The sequence below is a fragment of the Copidosoma floridanum genome, unplaced genomic scaffold (assembly GCF_036245765.1).
Source record: "Copidosoma floridanum isolate Cflo_tuat_1 unplaced genomic scaffold, Cflo_Japanese_pri ptg000001l, whole genome shotgun sequence".
Taxonomy (NCBI): Eukaryota; Metazoa; Arthropoda; class Insecta; order Hymenoptera; family Encyrtidae; genus Copidosoma; species Copidosoma floridanum.
In genome coordinates, this window is record NW_028321878.1 from 20,661,577 (window position 1) to 20,681,978 (window position 20,402).

The 20,402-nt window shown below is 34.1% G+C and overlaps 1 protein-coding gene and 1 pseudogene across 1 annotated transcript; one reads left to right on the forward strand and one right to left on the reverse strand.

The window, feature by feature from the left end:
- The first annotated feature begins 539 nt into the window (after nt 1-539).
- Nucleotides 540-19,563, forward strand: LOC149376078 (uncharacterized). Its single transcript, XM_089592383.1, has 3 exons — nt 540-725; nt 10,565-10,771; nt 19,236-19,563. Exons 1-3 carry the CDS (start codon nt 621-623, stop codon nt 19,509-19,511), a joined length of 588 nt encoding a protein of 195 aa, XP_089448509.1. The 5' UTR covers nt 540-620; the 3' UTR covers nt 19,512-19,563.
- LOC149376079 (uncharacterized) lies at nt 15,721-17,369 on the reverse strand (annotated as a pseudogene).
- Nucleotides 19,564-20,402: the final 839 nt, after the last annotated feature.

Consider the following 20,402-nt stretch of genomic DNA (forward strand, 5'->3'; position numbering starts at 1 on the left):
TGATGATAAAATTAGCCTTTTGTAAAACTTGACGTGAATCTCCTATAATTTCTGACTTAACATTTTGGATTAAAGGCTTTCGACCGCTTTTTACGGATTTAAAAATTATATTCTGGGTTGAATTAAAAAAAAAAAAAAAAAAAAAAAAAAAAATAGAATTTAAATAAGATCTAAAGTCTTTTAATGGCTTTAGTCTTTTCGACGTATTTGATCTCTGAAGTGGAAATATGGGGCAAATACGCCATTTGGTAAACCAAAGTAATATGACTTATCTAAATATTATTTACCTACAAGATACAGATCTTCAAGTCTAGGTGGCTACGCAAAAATCTTTGTTTTCAATTTTAGTTTTTGTCCAACTCTTTTTAAAAAAATCTCAAACTCACATAATTGTGCGCAAACCCATTTCTACATTTTTTATTTATTTGATAAATGAATCAATATTATTTTGATTTATAAATTGAAGCAGTCTGCTTTCAAAAGGTAACATTTTTACTTAGATGACAAGACGTTTGCCCTAAAAATTAATTTCAGAACGCATAATTCCAAAAAAACATCCTCCTGCATCAACGACAAGAATCTCGAGCACTAACATTTCTGTACAATACGCTGGTAATCGAATGAACGGAAGCTTTCGAAACTTCACGCCAGGCCAAGCAAAGAGCTGTTTGTATCTTAATCAGAATCAAATATCAAGATCTCAACATTCAATGGAATCGGATCAGGTAATAATATTTATATATGTATTTCCCTTTTTTTCAAAGCGAGCAGTTTTTTACTCTCATACAAATTTAGTGCATGCATACAGTATGTTTTGATACTGTTTCCGATTCATTAAACTGCTATATTAAGCTAATGAATTTTAGCTATGCTTTACACATAGAATTTTTTATCGAAAAAAATAAAATCTATTGTTGCTTTGCTTGTTCATTTTGAGTAATTTTAATGAAAGTTTTAAATACAGATATTATGACCGAAAATTACATGCGGCACCCCAGTCCATGGGGGGAGAGGGGATGCCAGTGGCATTTTATCTGCGAAGTTCATAGATATCTTTGAATATCTTAAGAGTTAAGCATTTTATGTTGCAACATGGCAAAATCTGCTTCTCAATTTAACTTGGCAAAACTTTCCATGCCACAGTCGACGCTCGTGCTCTGAAGCTAAATAATTATACAGATGTGTACATACAATCTTTTTCGTGTAGTCTATTGTAGTGCTGATCCCTAGTATTGGGATCGAATTAGCTGAACTGTTGGTAATTTTTGGTAAAATTCGGATTAGCTCAAAAAAAATGTGTTGAAGGGAATTAAACAATGCCCATCGGTTGTAATAAAATCCAACAAAGAATATTTTCCGCTCAAGCTTAAATAAAATGGCAAAAATGGTAAAACACGCTTCTTAACAAAAAAAATGTGTGTCAAGAAAGTGAACAAAAGAAGCTCCAGTTAATCCCAATTTAGTCCAGTGATTTCCCTGCAAAATGCAAAAACCTTGGTTTTTGAGCCACTATTCAAAAATTAATAACTCTCTTTTGCATAAAAAGTAAGGACTGAAATTTGTCAGAGTCTTGGCTTTAGTAATCTTCAATAACCACACTAAGTTTCAGCAAGATCAGATAGATAGTTTTTGCAAACCACAGCTAAATGCAAAAAAAGGTACTTTGGCGAAACGGCTTATAAACCATTTCTTGGTGTTATAAATATAATAATATATCACCCGTAGAAAAATGGGCACACCTGTATCGGAGGTATGAAAAAAACCATTTTTGTTATTCGTAAAATGCCGTCGAGGCCAAGGTTAAAGACGTCGAACCAACAACATAAAATTCAAATTTATTAACCACATTTTTAATTCTGATGCTGATATTTGTTCAGTGGTACTTATATAACGTTCTAATTAATCCAAAGAGCTTATTTACTTTGGTGTCACCAAATTGTTACAATTGTAAACGACAATACAAACATTGAGACCCGTGGGTAATTTGACACTGATTAAGTACGACCGTTTTCTTAGTTTACGCTCAGCTCCTAGAAATATCGGTCGAAGCACAAGAGTGTTTGAGCTGCTTGATGTAAGATTTTGTTAACTGAAGTACGATATATATAGCTCTCCCTAGCATATGCCATAGGTAGTTGAGATTCTGGGAGGGGGAATAGATATATTCCTAAGGACTTGAGGCATGAGGCTACCAAAGGTAATACTAGGTATGATGTAAAAATACAAGGCTTGGCGTTCCGAGATCTCATTTTCGTGCCGTTCTGCGCTTTCCATCACGACGCCATATTTGAGGGAGATGTGACTACTACAGCGCCGAAGAGCTTGTACAATGAAGCGAAATAGCCAAAGTTGAAACTAAAACCTATCCCCCGCATCCACCTCGAAGTGAGAGACATATATATAGATATAGACATACGTATGAATTACATGTACGTCAATTGATGGATGATTACCTATTTTAGTGAGTTTTTTCTGTGTAAATATTCATGAATTGTACGTTTGGTCACTGAAACAACTGGAATGAAAATATTGAAATAAAAAATATTGTTTCACGAGTTTCTTGATGTTAATATGCTTTATATTTTAAAAGCTTTTGAAATTCGCAGACAGACATGGCGGCGCAATGGAAGCGTTCCTGATTGGTCAATCAAAATGGATGCGCAACGCCACACCTTATATTTTTACATCATGATACTAGGTTTATCTTGAACACCCCTCGCATACCATGCTACTGTGAATGTGGCCGTACGGATGGAATAGTAGAATAGGGTAGGAGAAGGTAGAATAAATGTTCAAGAAAGAGGGAGCAAGAGTAGTAGTCATAGAGATAATGGTATAGTAGAAGAGTAGTGTTGATGGAGAGAACAAGAGCGTGAGAGAAAGAGCAAGACTGCAGAGAAAACCTTGAGCCAGCGTCAAGACTTGTGGAGACATGAGATATCAAGAACTTATGGGGCCGTAACAGGGGCCAGATCCGGTAATATTGTAATACGAACTGAGTCGGTAACACTACCTGTAAGTGAAGTTCGATCGTCATTATATGATGAACCTGGAATCTCGTTTGAAGAGATTACATTGTAGTAGCCCTATTGTTCACTAGAGGTCACAACTTTACAGCCTAAAAAAAAAAAAGATACATAGCTGCCGTCTCTGTCATTACTTAGCTTTCTTCAATAATTTAGTTGCGAAAAACTGAAGGGGTTTGCGTACATATATTGTAACGGCCCACTTTTGTTGAGGGTGGTTCGAGGCTAAACAATGGCGGACAGAGGAGTTTAGGGTAGAGGCAACTGAATAATGTCAAAACTCAATGGGATTTTGGTTAGCTTCGCAATATTTATTCAAACTTAACGACAAACGAAAAACAAAATATGCATCGTATTCTCAGCTTCAATGCTCGATTATTTATTTTAATAATCAAAATTCATTTCCGATGGTTTGCAGAACAATAATTAACGCCATATAAAATAAACTTTGTGTGTTTCAAGAATTGAAGAAAAAGTTATACAAATGAAAAACTTTTTTGTATTTATGAAAGGTCATCGCATGATTGGATGAAGTAATAAAAATTCAGACTTAAAAAATTATAACAAAGAATCGCACCACCTTGGATTACAAGAAAAAATATATAATTGATTCATGAACACTTTTGTGGAATCTTCCCGATATATCGTCGTTCACCACTACGTAACCCTTCTCGGTCAAACTTATTTTTCTTAAAGTAAGGTTTACAAACTATTCACTAACGAGAACTCAAAACCCAACTCTATTAACACAAAAACAAAAAAATAGTAAAGGGTAAGGTAATTATACGTCTAAAATTATTATAGATTTAAGTAATATCATCGAAATGCACCGCGGCTCATACTCTACAGTTTTGATACATCAAAACTGTATATTCAAATCAAAAGAAAAGAAGAATACAGAGGCAGCGTACACATACAGCTCGTGCCACTGTGCAGACCACAACACGAGAGCGTCGTTTACCCAATCAAAAACTCATCAAAACAAAAATACAAATGATTCCTAACAAACGAAAACTCCCCAAGGATGATAAAAAAGCGGTCGGAAGGTCACCTCTCGGTTGACTAAACAGCCGGGAATTTCAACCTGCCAACTAAATGGTCTCAGTAAGTGAGATCAACGCTTATCATTCACCATTCAAAAAATAGAAAAAATACTCCACTCCTACCAACGACTCGAATAGTAATTTCCAGGAAAACGCGACGTCTGATAAAAAAAATACAAGGAAAACACCGCGGACCCTCCTCCAAGCCAAACCACTGCGCACCGAGAAACTTAACACACAAAGAAAATAGCCCTCCTTTGTTACTGGTCGCTGACTCAGGAACACCACTTGGTTGAATCAATTAAGCAGCCAGGGAGACTTTCTGTCCTGAGTCTGAACTCATCAACAAAAGTTGATGAGAAGACTATGCCAGAATACAAAGGAAACACTTACTATCTTTCGATCGTGCAGCAGTGTGTAGTGATACCGTTAGCTTCTTTTGAAGAGTTCCGGCGACAGACAAGAAGTGCTGGCTGTCCCACACGGGTCCCTCGTTGATCCCTGTGTCGTCCCCTTGGGCTTACCTACTCGAACTGCCTACCCGAGCTCTCTTTAGCGAGCTCCTCTCCAGCGAGGCCCCACTCCCGGACCACTACCAAACGCCACCGTCATAATGCGCGTTCCTTACCAACTCAATTCTCGCGCATTCCACATACAAAATTGTCCCCCAACGCTCTCGTGCACACACACACATAAGGCACCCCTATATGTGTACTCTCAATATATATATACACACAAATAGAAGTAAATAATATATGTAAGTTTATAAAAATCATGGGTGGGACCTTGATCTCTTCGAACGGCGTTTTATCGTATAATTACGATTGAACTTTACTTACAGGTTTATTCGTTTGATCTTCAATTATTCTTCTCTCACCTCGTTCTCAAGATCTTCAGGGCTTAGCCCAAGTTTAACTCTTAGAGATATATAAGTTGTTCCAAATTTTCAATAATTTTATTGAATGATAAAAAATGTACAAAAATAGTATAAATACACGGATTTACACGGAAATTTAGTCACTTTTAAGGCTAAGCCATAGTTGTCTAGTACAATCAGTCTGTTATAAAATTTAGCGAACACCTGTGACTTCTCCCTCCACTCTGCTGTTCTCTTAATTAAATTGATACTAATGCTAGCTTCAAAGGCTGCGCTAATGCGGACATATGTCTTGTAGAATGACTATTGTAAACATAGAGGTGTCTCCACCACTTTTGGACAGAACTTTTTTAATCTATCTTACTAATATATAAAGCAAAGTCGCTATAACCGTTGTAATCGCTAACCACGAAAACTACTGAACCGATTTTGCTGAAATTTTGCATACCAATTCTTGACACTTCCTAGATGGTTTTAGTATGGTTTTTATCTTGAAAAATTTAATTACAATAGCAATAAATAAGCTCAAAGTTTTGCAAAAATACGCCAGCTTTTCACTTCAGTAGGATCTGCTAGGTGCTGTCGACATAAAATCGAAGCTATCTGCAACAGAATTGAATAAGTGTGGTTATAATACGCCGGACCGTCTCGAAGTAAGATACAGTCGTTCTCCGGCAGTTCATCGAGCTGCATCGAGAATGTACATGATCGACGTGCAGCTGGGCATCCCGGTTACCGACGACGCTCTTCTTCAATGGGCAAGTGATCTAGGTCTACTATCACCCTGAACTTCCAGGATTGACGAGTGCCACCAATGAAAAATTTATTCTAACCGATGACGTCTCCGGGGGATTACCAGGAGACGTGTCTAGCCAGATCATATCCTGCTCCAACCTTTCAGAGTTATGTGGCCGTACCACAATCTGGCCTCGTGCCTTCAGAGAAGTTTATACTATAAATGTAAGCCAGGAAAAACAGCCCTGAGAGGCATGGGCAGCCATAACGGCTTCCTTCTCAGTGGTCGTGTCCCCAACGGCATCCCCACATTTCCCCGACTAACTATGAGCGGTTGGTGATCCAGAGAACAACCCAAAGATGAGATATTTTTTGATCAGCGGTGTACCTCCCTCATGTATGGTCTCCGTCCACAGAGACTCCGAGGGTAAGAGTCAATCTACCCGCAGCTGGCTCTCCGTCATCAAGAATAATAATAAGGAATGACTGGAAATTGTACCACTGGCCCTTTTAAGGGCCAATGTTAGCATTTACGTTCTCTACTTAACCATCAATCTCATCAGTTCTTTTTAGGGGCTACCTAAGTGTAAACTACCTTGCCAACAAATACATTTTTACTACCATTTCCGGAAGCGGTTCGTCGACTAAAAGACTATGTATAAAGACCGCCACTATTAAACCAAGTCAGTCATTAACTGGCAAACGTCACGAGCAGAATTGTTCGTCGCAAGGCTGGGAACCCTAGTACCCAACAACCCTATATTACCCTCTCAACTCTAAGCATTCAACCAGGAATCACCGATCCTGTCCAAGGTCTGCGTTGGGTGAACCTCACAGCTATGAAGGACAAAAAACTTGAGCCAACGGGAGTCTCCAACGGGAAAACATTACGAACCAATCTCTACTAATCTCTCCACCTTAGATCATCAAAACAACTGAGTCTGCAAAAAAAAAGGTGCTTTAGACACCAACGTTTTCGACGTTATATCAGGACGTTAGGAAAGAGCACTACAACTAGCTCCAAAGCTTCGGACTTAGTAATTTTTCTCCCAATCAGTCTGGGGCTTCAACATCAGGCCAGAGAAGATCACCCTGAGATACCTAGGCAGTCAAAATTGTTGTTAACTTCAGTCAAGAAAGAGTATACTTATGAAGTTCACCGATCTTTTTTAGGGCCATCGGACGTTGAACTACCTTGCCAACAAATGTATTAGAACTTAACAAAGTTGACAGAAAACAGCCTTAAAGGGTCACAAAAGTCGTAAGTATGCTAATAGTCGCAACAGGGTATATTGGAAAGAAAACTTCAAATGTATCTAATAAATACAATTTGAGGCGTCAAGAAACTGACGCAGAAAATTTATCAAGATTGGAACAGCCAAAATCGCCAAAGAAAGAATCCATTACGTGAGGGATCAGCTTTTCATTTTACCCTCACAGTAATCTCTTAAATCTTTAAAGATCTACATTAAAATTTTTTAATATGTAGAAAATATATTTGTATTTTTGTGTCAATAAAAAATGTATAGATTAAGCTCCAGGACTTTGTTGCTCTAGTAATAAAGTTGTGAGATAAGAGAAAAAAAATTTTTTTTAATGCATATTTTCTGGGAGTTTAAAATCTTAACAGCTTTAAAAAATAGCCCTTTCTGTAAATTATACGGGAGAAACTGCAAATCAATCGCTTCTTATGGCCAACGATTATTTTATGGCATAAGGAACGCATGGTACTTTTCAGCATAATTATAATTTTTTAATTTTTACACCTTATTATTTGACCAAATAAACTGTATCGATTCCGAAGAAACATGTTTCTAATAAGAAGATTTTTGTTCTGAGAAGTGTCCGAAATATATGTAAAATTTTTAACTGAAAACGTTTTATATTACATGTCAACACACTACGGTGCTCCATTTTGTAAGTCTCGGGCGCAGCCGAGACGGGGGGCCGCTAGTCTACTAATACTTCAGAAAGTAACAGGCCTATGTGGTTTCCTAAGAGTAATAAAGAGTCTCTGTCTCTGAGTCCCCATTAACTCTTTTGTAGCTGATAAATAGCACTCAAGTACTAAACGGTACTAAAGCTTCATATATACTAGGTTCTTCTACAAATCTAGGTAAAACTAGGCGGGGTTGGAATCGATCTGACCCAGAGGACTTTATTTTTTCAGCAATCTTAATTTCTTAATCCTTAGGGGTACTACATATATTGGACACTTTAATCTTTGATAATATTAAGGCTTAAAGAATATTCTAAATCCAATTATTTTAAAGGGTCAAGGGGTTTTAGGTAAGAGAAAACTATGAAAACATCCTAAGTATGAGAGTATTTTAATTTGGCTGGACGCATTGCAAAAGTTCTCTCAAAAAGTCTTGAGATCAAGGGGTTTTCATAGAAGAATTTGAAAACAATGAGAACTATTCTAACAAATAGTAAGTATTCTAACACATAGAGAACTAACACATGGGGTTCTCAGTACGTCTTAGTATATTTATATTTTATGTGAGTGCGTGCGCGTCGTAATACATAGATATACGAAATATACGAGAGTACCACATGAAATGGAAAGCACCCCTAGTGGTAAAATAGCCTCCATAAAACTGCCGATCTAGATGAATTCAAAGGTCTATAAAAATGTCCTTTATTAAACTGATTAGTTAAAAAATTTAACAAACTCTTCCTGTCTGGGTTAAAACGATATAGCTGCTTAGAAGTACAAAATATACACCATGACCTTAGAGCAAATCCATTTTGCTTTATTGTAGAGGCTAGCAAGGCAAATAAGATATCAATAGGTTCTAAGGGTTTGCTCTTCTTAAAAAGACTTCGTAAATAGTTTACCTGCAATCAAACGAGATGACTCGACTGTCGATTGCATCCTGGACCTACAAGGAGATAGCAAAAGATCATGAGCAGGCCCTAAGAACACTTTTTTTCTATCAACAATTTACAAAAGAGAGGAAACTATGGCTGATTAGGTCAAAAGGGTACTACTGAGATATCAGAGGCTTCGTTGTGCCTATCTTAACCAAAGTCTTCAAGATTATACTGAATGGAGGAAAAGCATAAAAATCAATATTTGACCAGCTTATAATAAAAGCACTGACTAAAGAGGTTTGTGGATCCGATCAGTGGGAGAAAAACACATCACATTTTTTTTTGTTATACGCAATAAATACACTGTTAGATGTCCAAACACGCGTATAATCTCATCAAAATACATCTTATTTAACTCTTATTCCGTATCGACATTTGTGAGCCTAGAAAGTATATCTGCTACTTCATTTCCCGACGAAGCTATACATGAAGGAAAAAGAAAAATGTTTATCTGTTCGGCCCAAGACATTCTCTGTTTTGATAAAGAAATAAACTTGGGGTACTCAACCCCGCCCATTTTATTTACATAACCAAGCAATAGCTGTAATATTATGAATTCTTAGAAGAATTTGAAAATTAGATACACCCACAGTTAAACCCTCAAGAGAAAATTTAGCAGCAAGTAATTCTTTCAAGTTAATATGCTGTGGTTTTAAACTATCACTCCAAAATCCATGAATTTCTTTATTAATTGCCATTCGTAGTTGAAGGATTTTAATTTATCGCAAGAAGCTGGTAATTTATCTCTTCACCAAATCAGATCTGGTCTTATCGAAGCTGGAATTACCATTGTCTTATCTAAATTAAAACTATTCTTATTTAAGGCTAAATTTTTTTTTTTTCCAGTGATTTCAAGTGTACAAACCCAAACTCCACTGCTGAAGTTGCTGCTACTAGTTTACCAAAAACCAAAGTAAAAAATCTAATTTTGCAAGAGCTTGCTAATAAGATCTAATTTATTGCATTAATTAGCTTATTTTTTCTAACCTTTAATCGTAAACCTTTGGTACAAGATAATACAATGCAGGCTGTTGAAGTTTAAAGACGCTCCATTGGAAACAGGTTGCTTAGGAGTTTTGACTTTTTCTTCTAACTTTTTACCAAATAGCCTCTTGTCTGCTTTCGTCTCATCTTCCAATAAGGATCTGATATCCTTTTCCAGGTCCATTCATATAAACGCTCTATGAATTTTGTTTTGACTCAATAAAAGATCTGACAATAACTTGTCTGCGTCACTCAACTTCTGTATGCAGTCTAATTTGTCGATACTATCTTCTTCGATAATGAAATCTGACAACACTCCTCTCAAGGCGTGTAATGCTTCGATGGCTGAGAGCTATCTGATCTTGAGAACGAGGTGAGACTGGTGAGAGAAGTATAATAGTCTCATGCAGTGGTAGAGTGTGTAAGAGAAAGCGAGAGAGAGAGAGAGAAATACAGCTCGTGTGCAGAGAGTGGGGAGCAGAGGCACTGCATGGGAGGGAGTAGTTGTCGGTCTTCTTTATTCTCTTGTTTTTTCGTAACATTACATTTTTTCACGGCTACGTCCCTGCGCTGAACCTGGCACAAGGAACTTTGTTTAAAAAGAATATTTTTTTGTCAGGAAACTTATCTTGTGAAGCGTTTTGTATTGACAACAAATACGTTAACTGTCACCTCTGTTTTAATTTCAGTGAACATTCGTTTGCGAGGAAAAGTTTTTTTGGGCACACAATAATTTATACGGAGTGTAACGGTAAAAATCGTTGATGATAGGTTTAAACTCCGGAGTGACATTCTAGTCGGACGATTACCATTCTGTACAGTAATTTTTTTAGACATTTGTCGTAAAATTTATTGAAAATTTCCCTCAGTGTACTGGCCTAAAGGTACAATGTGTCGTTTAAAAGATTTAAGCTTTTATATAGCATATTTTTATGAAGTACAAGTATTCAACATGTAATATAATAAACAAAAAAAATTTGAAGTTAAAAGAAATGTATTCTTAATTTTTTAAATTTCTCTAGCGCATCTCTTCATACGGCTTTCATGCACCAGATACTCAAAAACCAAAATTGCTTCGACCATCTACCATTAATAGACCAGTCATGATACAAAATCAGCAACAGTGCAGACTAAGTACCAATAACGTTGGTCATAAAAAGGAAAAAATGGAAAAACTCCCAAATTTTGATGTCTTTCATTATAATAAATATGTTACGAAAATATCACAGGTTTGTCACAATCATGGTATAGTATAAAATAAGTTGTAATTACCGTACATACTAGTGTGAATAACTTTTTAAACGTATTCGTAATGATCAATGAATCCACCAAAGCATACCTAGCTAATAAGTATATTATAGTGAGATGGACATAAAAGGCTAAACCTAAAAATGTCAGGACATTCTAATACATGCAAAATATCTACTTGCATTCTATAAAATGAAAATAAATGTGCCAATCTTTCATTTTTATATATCATCTTAACTTTCATCGTCCATGTGTAAGTAAGTGTCTAATGGCTTTTCAAAATTTTAACTTTTAAAAAAGGTTAATTTTTGTATTTTCTTGCTTTAAATACGATTTTTTTTACTTGGAAGGTAATGTAATCAATACATTTTTGCAATAAATATTTCAGATAAAAAATAAAAAAAATTTACTATTAAAATAAAGAAATTTTTTTTAACTCATGGACTTGCGTTAAACATAAACATATCAAGCAGCTGTATGGTAAAATTTGTCGTTTTTGGCTGAAAAATTTATAAAGTCTAAAGTAAAAATTTGAATGATTTCTCATTGTTTATCACTAAGTAAACTTGTGTAGTATTTTTGGTTTTACAAGGTTGTTTACCGTAGTATATCCAATTTCTAGTAGTGTATATATATAGCTTTTACTCGTAAAATTATAAATAATAGTTAGCAACAATTATTAACTTAAAATATTCTGTGAGGAGGTCCATTGGGTATGCAAGATGCATTATCTTATTACGTGCCATGTTGAAATGATAAAAAATCCACAGTATTCAAATATATATCTTTCTATATTATATAGTAATTTAGAAGGGTGGTCTGCGCCTTCTCTACCTCTCTAGCCCCCTCGTTCCCCTTCAGCCTCCCACAAAATAAGACAAAATTCATTTTATTGTTTCATAAAATTAATCTAATTAAATTTTAGTTAACCCCTTCATCTACCCTCACGCTTTTATCTCGCCAATAACGCCCAACCATACTCCCCTACGCCCTCCTAATATAAGGCAAAATTCTTTAATAACCTAACCTAATCAAATTTGTGAATTTTTTTTTTCACACTGCCTAATAGGCAAATAGACAGGTAAATTGATCATTTTTTTTATTGTATGGATTATTTTATCAAATAATTTAAATACACATATATGTACAATATGATGTACACATATGTGGGATAATACTTTACATTATGGTAAAATAGTAACATCTGTTAAAATCACCGCTAATCAGTCTTTTTGTGAAGCCATGAAAATGACCAGAATATTTACATTTAAAAAATCCATTTCTATACGGAAAGTGCGCGCGCGCATACACACACACACACACACGTACTCACACACAGTTGTACGATCACATTCTTAAGTTAGAGAGCGCTTGCCCTCCGTCTGGAGGGCTCGGGTTCAAGACCCCGCTCCGTCACTTTTTCGCGGGTACCTCTGTGATTTTTTCCATACGTCCCAAATGCTGTAGAACTCCTCGTCAGTATATGGTGTTATGCTACCGTGCCATCTGAGAGTAAGGGAAACGGTGCCTGGCTCTGCGGTGTAATGCATACCGTGCCGTGGAGCAGTAAGAATCAACGGTGCCTCGAATTATTGATTCTCGAGTATACAGTTAAATGCACATAACAAAAAGATTTAATGTGGCATACCGTTGTCACAGCAGTGACACAAAGCCAACCATAAAGACAAGACATGACAAGTACGACCACATTCAGTCACCAACTCTCTCTCACCCCCTCACTAACGATCGTCACACTTCAAAATTTTTAATTATTTCATTAGTCCGTCCTGCCAAAATTAGAGAAAAATCTCAATATTTTGATTCCAAATGAATCCAATTAAAAATATCCTTAAATAATAAAGTCCCCTCGTTCCCCCCTCACATTTCAAATTCCCCTTCCGGTCGGCCTTCCGCTATCCTCCATGATAGCAGTCAAAAGCATACTATTAATTATAATGTATATGATCATATATATTACATAATAAAGGTGTAAGACTAGATTCACTCTTTATCTCCCTTCACCTTTTTTCAACCCGCTCACCCACCTGCACTCTACGCTTAGTATGATAGAATTAGCTTTAAATTTATTGAAATTTCGGGAAATTGATAGTAGTATGAAAAAAATTACTATAGTTAGTTTTTCGTATTTATAACAAATTGTACTACTTTTAAACACCTATTAAGTTCAGCAAAAGCCTCCAAAAAAGTGGTACAAGTGGCCAAAACAGGTTTTTTGCGCTTAGAAAAAAAAAAAAATAAAAATCGCACGACAAAAATTAAGCACAAAAAAGTTACGCAATTTTATGACAAAATGAATAAGTTGCGTTGAGTTCTAATCGGTTAAGCCATTTTCTCGCAAATTGCAGAAAACTATCGTTTTTGGCCATTTTTTAAGATTCAAGAATTCGCGTTTTAATTAATATGAAAAGCTCAAATTCAGACACAAGGTACGTATCATAGTACTTGACATACACACTAAATTTCAGCAAGATCGGTTGTCAACTTTTCGCGAACCACTAAGAAAACTAAAAAAAGTTCCTTTCGTAAAATGGCCACAAAAAAGTTTCAGCACAATGTAACTTAATTTTTCAAAAACGTTCTAGTTTGTCAAGAATCTACATGTTAAACATTAATGGTCAAAAAGTGGTTCTTTGCGCTCGGCGCACTGGGCCGGGTAGAGGGGAGTGTGGCCACCCGGTGGCGCGTAGCGCAAACAGTTAATTCTATAATGCTAGCTCTATAATAGAGATACCAAGTATGAATTTCAACAGAGGGTGAAATTTGTTTGGCATGGAGATAGTGCGTAGTTATTTGATTTTAATTCTATAAATAAATGATCATGTTTTTCGGAAGTAAAGATTAATTAATTTATAATTGGCACACGATTAAAAATACATGATAGTTTTCTAACCTGCTGTGTTAATATTGCTAATGTTATAATAATAGTATTAGTGTAACGCTTAGTTGTGTACGTTGGTGGCTAGATCGATAGCATGCCACAGATAACTTCCAGCAAGCGATCGAGCACAAAACCATTTCCTTCCTTTTTTTTATATAATCATTTTTTTTAATGTACTTTACGTTCTATAATAGAAACACCAAGTATACATTTTAACAGAAAGTCGAACTTGCTTGACATCGAGAACGTACAAAGTCATGTGTAGGTGTAATATAATTATACATACGCAAATAAATAATTATGTTCAAATCGTTGAGTAAAGTGTTAGAGTTTGATTGATTTTATAATTTGATTGTTAAAGATGTAAAATAATGTGTAAGATATATGAATGTGGTAAATTTTATTTGGTAAATTTTTATGTATTATTCATAATTATTATTTTTTTAAAAATACTAGAATGAAAGTGGATGAGATAATCAAAGTCCAGAATAGAAAATTTCTAAAAAAGTTTAAAAGCACTTCAAGTTGTAATCATCTCTCAGAGGTTAACGTGCGAAGCATTCAGGGGCTTGAACCTTACTAGTATGTATATTCTAATAAGGCTCCACCCCCTTATGCGCTTTGCGCAACGATTCCCCTCGCTGCCACTCCAACTTATAATAAAAGTCTTTTAATTTAACACATAAAACAGTGATGTATGTAACTCTAAAGTACTTTGTATTGCTATGTTTTATAAATCTGTATAGATTTATATAGATAGATTAAATTTTTATTAATGCTATAAATATAGTTAATTAGGGAAACGTATCAAAGCAACAAATAATTTATTATTACAGACCAATTAATTTTTTTTAGCCAATTTACAATGAGATTAAAATTAAACTATATTTGATAGTAAATATTCTGACAAAAATTTTCATTTTCGGCGATCTCAATCCGTCTTATAAATGTTCTTTTGTAATCTTTGATCCCTCAATTATTACTGTATGCATCAAATCATTATTCGTTCGATTATTTTTATACATCTGAAACTGTTAAAAATTTATTAGCCCATGAGATAGTAATTGTTATACATGTATGAATTACTATCCCTTACCAAAATTATATGCATAAGTTTATGCATCAAAATATGCATGAAATTATGCATAAATTTATACATAAAGTTATGCAAAAGTTTGTGCATAAGAATATGCATGAAATTCGCCCCCTATTTATGCATAAATTTGTGCATAAAATAATGCACTTAATTATGGAAAAACATATGGATAAATTTATGCATAAACAAATGCATGTAGTAATGCCGAAACGTACTGGAAGTTGTTATAAATCTGTAAGATTGTTTATGTATGAATTAATAAGGATAGGTGAAAGAAATTTATAAATTGAAGTAGTGATTTTACGTCTTTATTTATGTATATTATAAATATACTAACGAACTTTCTTGATTTTGATTTTTTGTTTTACTTTTAAGAATAAGTAGCTAGCTTCTAATTAATGGAATATAAACTTTTAACTATTAGCTTTTTGCTCTTAATCAGTTTCTTGTGTATTTACAAGTGGAAAAATACAAAGATTGCCATAATAAGGCACACCAACACATTTGTTTTGTAATGCCTCCGGCTTACAAGAGACAACTATATGACTTTCTTTGACAACGCAAGAAAACGAATTAGAATTTAAGTTGCTATAACAGCATAAAATTTCATTTTGTACGATTAATTTTTTGCCTAATATTATAAATTTTTCTTCTTCAGAACTTATGCACTTCACTTTTATGAGGCCATAAATTGACATGAAACAATTATTTGTTTTACAATAACTATTGTTTCGCTTTACCAGTCGTTTGTAGTTGACTGAATGAAAGAGCGTATGGTTATAGATAAAACGATCAAAAAATAAAACTTCATCATCAATCAAATTACCCAACAAGTTCTGAATCTCATTTTTTTCTACAGCTGTAATAGCCTTGCGAATGGGTTTCCCAAATATTCTCAATTATGGTCCGTACGTTAGACAATTCTTAATTTTACATTAGTTCATTATTTTAATAAAAAGGTTTGTAACGTTATCTGAACAATCTGGATGATCAAATACAAAAGAATTGTTTTTTATAAATCTTAATCTAAAATACAGTTTGCAAATTTGCTGTTGAACGTACTGAGTTCCATGAAACAACTTTTTTATGACACCATTATAACTTTCCATCATGAAAACAGACCAAGCCCACAGCGCGCCATAATTTTTTACAAAATTACACACATGAAGTAAAATATGGACGTTAAACTTCATAAACGTTTTTCCGTACAGTTTTTCAACACCTCTAACAAAACTTTCTAATGCTTTTTCACATTTTTTAATTTCATCAGGCGTTATTTTGGTCTTGCTTAATGTACTTATACTGTAAACAAAAAGAAACCAATGTTTCAAGTACTTTGAAGGCATTTAATCTTTCAAACAAGGTAAACTGTAATAAATAATTAAGTTCTTCCATTCATTAGCTTTTAATTTATCATTAATTTCTTTAGGGATTCTAGTGATTTCGCATGGAGGTTTTATATTTAAGAAACGATCGTTAAACTCTTTACTTTTAGTACCCATGTACCATGATTTTTCATTGTTCTTTGAGTCAAACCATTCCGTAAAAAACAGTTTTCCTACTCCCAATAAACAAGAATGCATGTAATCGGGTGGATATGAATGAACAGGATCCATGTATGGGAGCGTTGCAACAACGCTTTGTCCTTTGACACCTTTAACAACGCTTCCTGTTCTTAAAGCTAGTTCGACTAGCTTTTCATGCGAGTGTTTAGATCTTAACATAATTTTTTCAAACGGATAGACCCGTGCTTTACCTCTTCCCACTACTGCATGCTCTCCTGTTTGGTAGCAGTATGAGCAACCATGGGCACCATTGTATTGGTTGACATTTTGGATTAAAGGTCTTGCAACAGAGTCTACTGTGCATAAAATTGTATGAACCTTAATGTTTTTGACCACTGAACTCCCGTATGTCGTACTGTTAAATCCATTTCTACACAAATTTTTCGTTTCGGTCACAAAAGGTTTTAAAAAATCACTCATAACTGGTTTCTTTTTATAAATCCATAGTCCACATAGTAAAACGTTACTTTTGCTGGATCTGTAGTCTAACTCATTAATTTTAACTAAGATAGGCCACATTGTGACTTTTGATGATGTGAAAATACTAACGCCATCTGTGTTCCACGTTATTGTTAGATCATCTGCACTTATACCATTTATTAGTTGCTTATACACTCTTCCGTTTATAACGTCACTTTCTTCATTATTAACTCTTCGAAGATGAGAATACAGTCCGCTATTTACTAATTCTCTTAGTTGTTCTTCAAGAGAAATCGAAATGAAATATTGTCCTGCCTTACGTAGTACAGATTTTATAAAATTTTTGTGACAACAGGCAGCTCGGTCGTCAACAAAAATTAATGTACAAAGACAAACATCACAGAAGTAGTGCTCTATTAACTGTGGATGTTGAAAAGCCTTAAGAAACAAGTATTTTGATTTATATTGTGGGTGTGGGAGATGACAATCAACAACTTTAAGCAGATCTTCTAAGCCAACATCAGGTAGGTTATAACGTAAAGATAAAGCCATCAGTAGCATTTCACTTTCTTCTTTTGAAATATTGCAACTTTCATAAAGTGCGGTTCGAACCTAGAAAATAGTATTGTTTAATGTAACATTGACATATACTATTCAAAATACGATAAGTTCAGGTGATTGTAATGGCAATATTTTTATAAATATACTAAAAACTATAACATGCTCTTTAATAATCTGTTAATGATCGATATTACATAAAAAAAGTAGCCTAGGGAGTATTTTTTACTTATATCATAATGAGTACTTAATAAAGTGACTCAGATAACCCAAAATGTTGTTTCCAATGTCATCATTTGAATATAATGCTTGCAAAAAAATTGTCAATGCATGACACATACATTATTTGGAAACATACACTCTTTTCATTATTCGCTATGCGCTTATATCAGGTGGCGCCGTCGAGGGAGAGAAACTGTCTCTTGCCGGGATTGCCCAAATGCACAGAGCCTTATAGAAAAATTTTTAAATAAAATTTTAAAAAAAGCTTTAAGAGTGTAAGTAGTACTTGTGTTTCTCAAGCTCCCTGCAAATGCAAGCATGTATATGCACTTGTACAAGCTTTTGTACATATTCAGAATTCAAATCGAATTTGAGATTTCAAATTCAAAAATCTTGTATGTTAATGAAAATAATGAAAAGAAAAAAAAAGATCAATGGACATTTACCTCATGGCTGGTGTGCAAAAAATAGATGTATGACCTCGTGTATGACATTAAAACATTTAACTGAATAATAATGATGAGCCCATTAGTTATTAAATAAGAGAGTCATGACTGGTGGGGGGGGGAGACTTGAGAAAGTTGGACGGGGGTAGTAAGGAACTTTGGGGGGGGGGCTACAGACTAATATAAATATAGTAAAAAAAAGTATTTTATCTTATTTTGTTGGGGGACTTGTGAACTGATGGGAAGTCGGTACATGGTTGGTGGTGTGGTTTGTCACCTGCTATACCAAAATCACTATATATAGTATATACATAGTCGGCCACGGCAGCACAGTGGTAAAGGCTGTACTTCTTGTAGCTCGGGGGCTTGGTAACACATGCTCACGAGTTCGAGACTCGGCCTTCACTCACTTGGCTCGCACCTCTGAGAAACTTATTTCTTAAGTGCGTATTACCAACTGCGGCCAAATGGTTCGGAAGCCATGTAAAATAAAGTCCCCTTTGCTGTGTAAGTGATTGATGTCACAATTAAATCTGAGGCGGTTTTTTACTATGCCAATGACGATAGCATGTAAATGCATAGTAACACAGCAGTGCAGAGTCTATAGGGCATAGTTCTCAAAAAATGGCTGTAAAATATTTAAATATATATATATATAATGTAGTAATTTAGATGCAGCTTATCACAATTTCTCTCACAGTTCCTCACTTAGCCTTATTTTATCATAACATATATCTCAGTTGGACATATATGTAATTCATGTTATCTATAGGGCAAATACAATGATCTTGCGGACAGGTAGGTTGTAGTCTGTGATAAAAACATAAAAATGCTTTTTTAAATAAAATTGCTTTACTGCATCGCTTGAACAAAACTGTTATAAAATGTCAATTATAACGAAATAAATAGGAAAAAAGTTTCTTACCAGAATAATCGGACTTTTTTTATAAAATGACGAATAAAACACTTAATACCAATATTAAAATACAGAATTTTTTGTTTTAGGCATAAAAATAGAAAAAGAAGTATTGTTGCAAAGTAAAAAAATCATACTACCGGGCACTTGGGTTATAGTAGAAAGTCAGTGCATGTAATATAGAAATAAAATTATCTCACTGTATTATTTTAATACATATCTTCATATGAAATACACAACTATAAGTTTTTATTTTCATGCTTTAATAAGTTGGTTCTTTATTTGTTGATAATGAAAATTAAGGTTCACTTCTTATGTTTTAGAACAAACATCTAATACCTTCTGAAGCAGGAAAAGGATTTTATAATCAGGTCATACGTGACTGCTCAAATCAACAAAAACAACAGCAAGAGCCCATTATACGTTACAAGTCAGCTGATTCTACTTTTCAACGAAAAATTATCGGACCTAATAATAGTTTCAAGAAATCCAACTATGATAGTAGGTGTTCAAAAAGTTTTGAGAACTGCAATCAAAATCATGGTATTATAACAGCTTCGATGTATAGAGATCTTAAGAAAGGTACTATTGGCTGGTAACAAACAGAATGAGCTACAAATTCCATAACTTTTTTGTCACATATTCATATGTATAAACACTTGTACGTGAGTTTATAAACATCAGTTTTTATAGATTCCAATTTTTCTATAACAATGAATAGTGTTTGATAAAATAAATATAACATTTCATATTAATTGTGTCTGACTTTATACAATACTTTCTTTCTTAGTTTATAACCTAAAGTTTTTTAAACAAAGTAGCGAACGGAAATTCAAAATTACAAAAGCTTAAGAGTCAACTATTGTACTGTACAACAACATTTTTTTCGTTTTTGTCTAATATTTATTGTTAAAAAATGCACTATTATATTACTCTCGTAGTAATAAAAATGATTTTATAAAACATTTATGACAGTATTTTTAAAAATATTTATACATATATATCATCATTGATTTTTCCAATTTAAAGTGGTATCATAAAGAACTTTTTTCTTTGTACGTTTCGCTCCTAGTGATGACCATGGGTTGGATATTGAATTAACAGTGGTTTAATCAATCGATTTTTTTAATGATAATTTTATTATTTAATAAAATTTTTAGTATTAAAAGACGTCTCTCTTATTTAACTAGTTTGAAACTCTCTTGGAAGTATTAAACTTTTTTGTGACATTCTACCGAGCAAAAAGAGAAAAGTAAGTTTCATTTGTTTCCAAAAAACTTTGTAAGAAAATAACCTAATCTATTATTCGGTTTGAAAGTTAAATAAGATATAAAATTTAAACTAAGTAGGGAGGGAGTGGATTACGCTGCTTATAAAAGACATTAGCTTCTCTTGTTAATTTTCTAAATGCTGTAAGTTATTGTTGTCTTCAGCTGACATTTTCTAATCTCTTAATCTAAATTGATGTTTGGGAAAGTAGGGGAATTAAA

Excerpts from the sequence above, each read along its gene's own strand:
- LOC149376078 (XM_089592383.1), top strand. The coding sequence starts at position 621 with ATGAACGGAAGCTTTCGAAACTTCACGCCAGGCCAAGCAAAGAGCTGT. Across the intron at positions 726-10,564 it reads ATTCAATGGAATCGGATCAG|CGCATCTCTTCATACGGCTT; the intron begins GTAATAATATTT and ends AAATTTCTCTAG. Across the intron at positions 10,772-19,235 it reads ATGTTACGAAAATATCACAG|AACAAACATCTAATACCTTC; the intron begins GTTTGTCACAAT and ends CTTATGTTTTAG.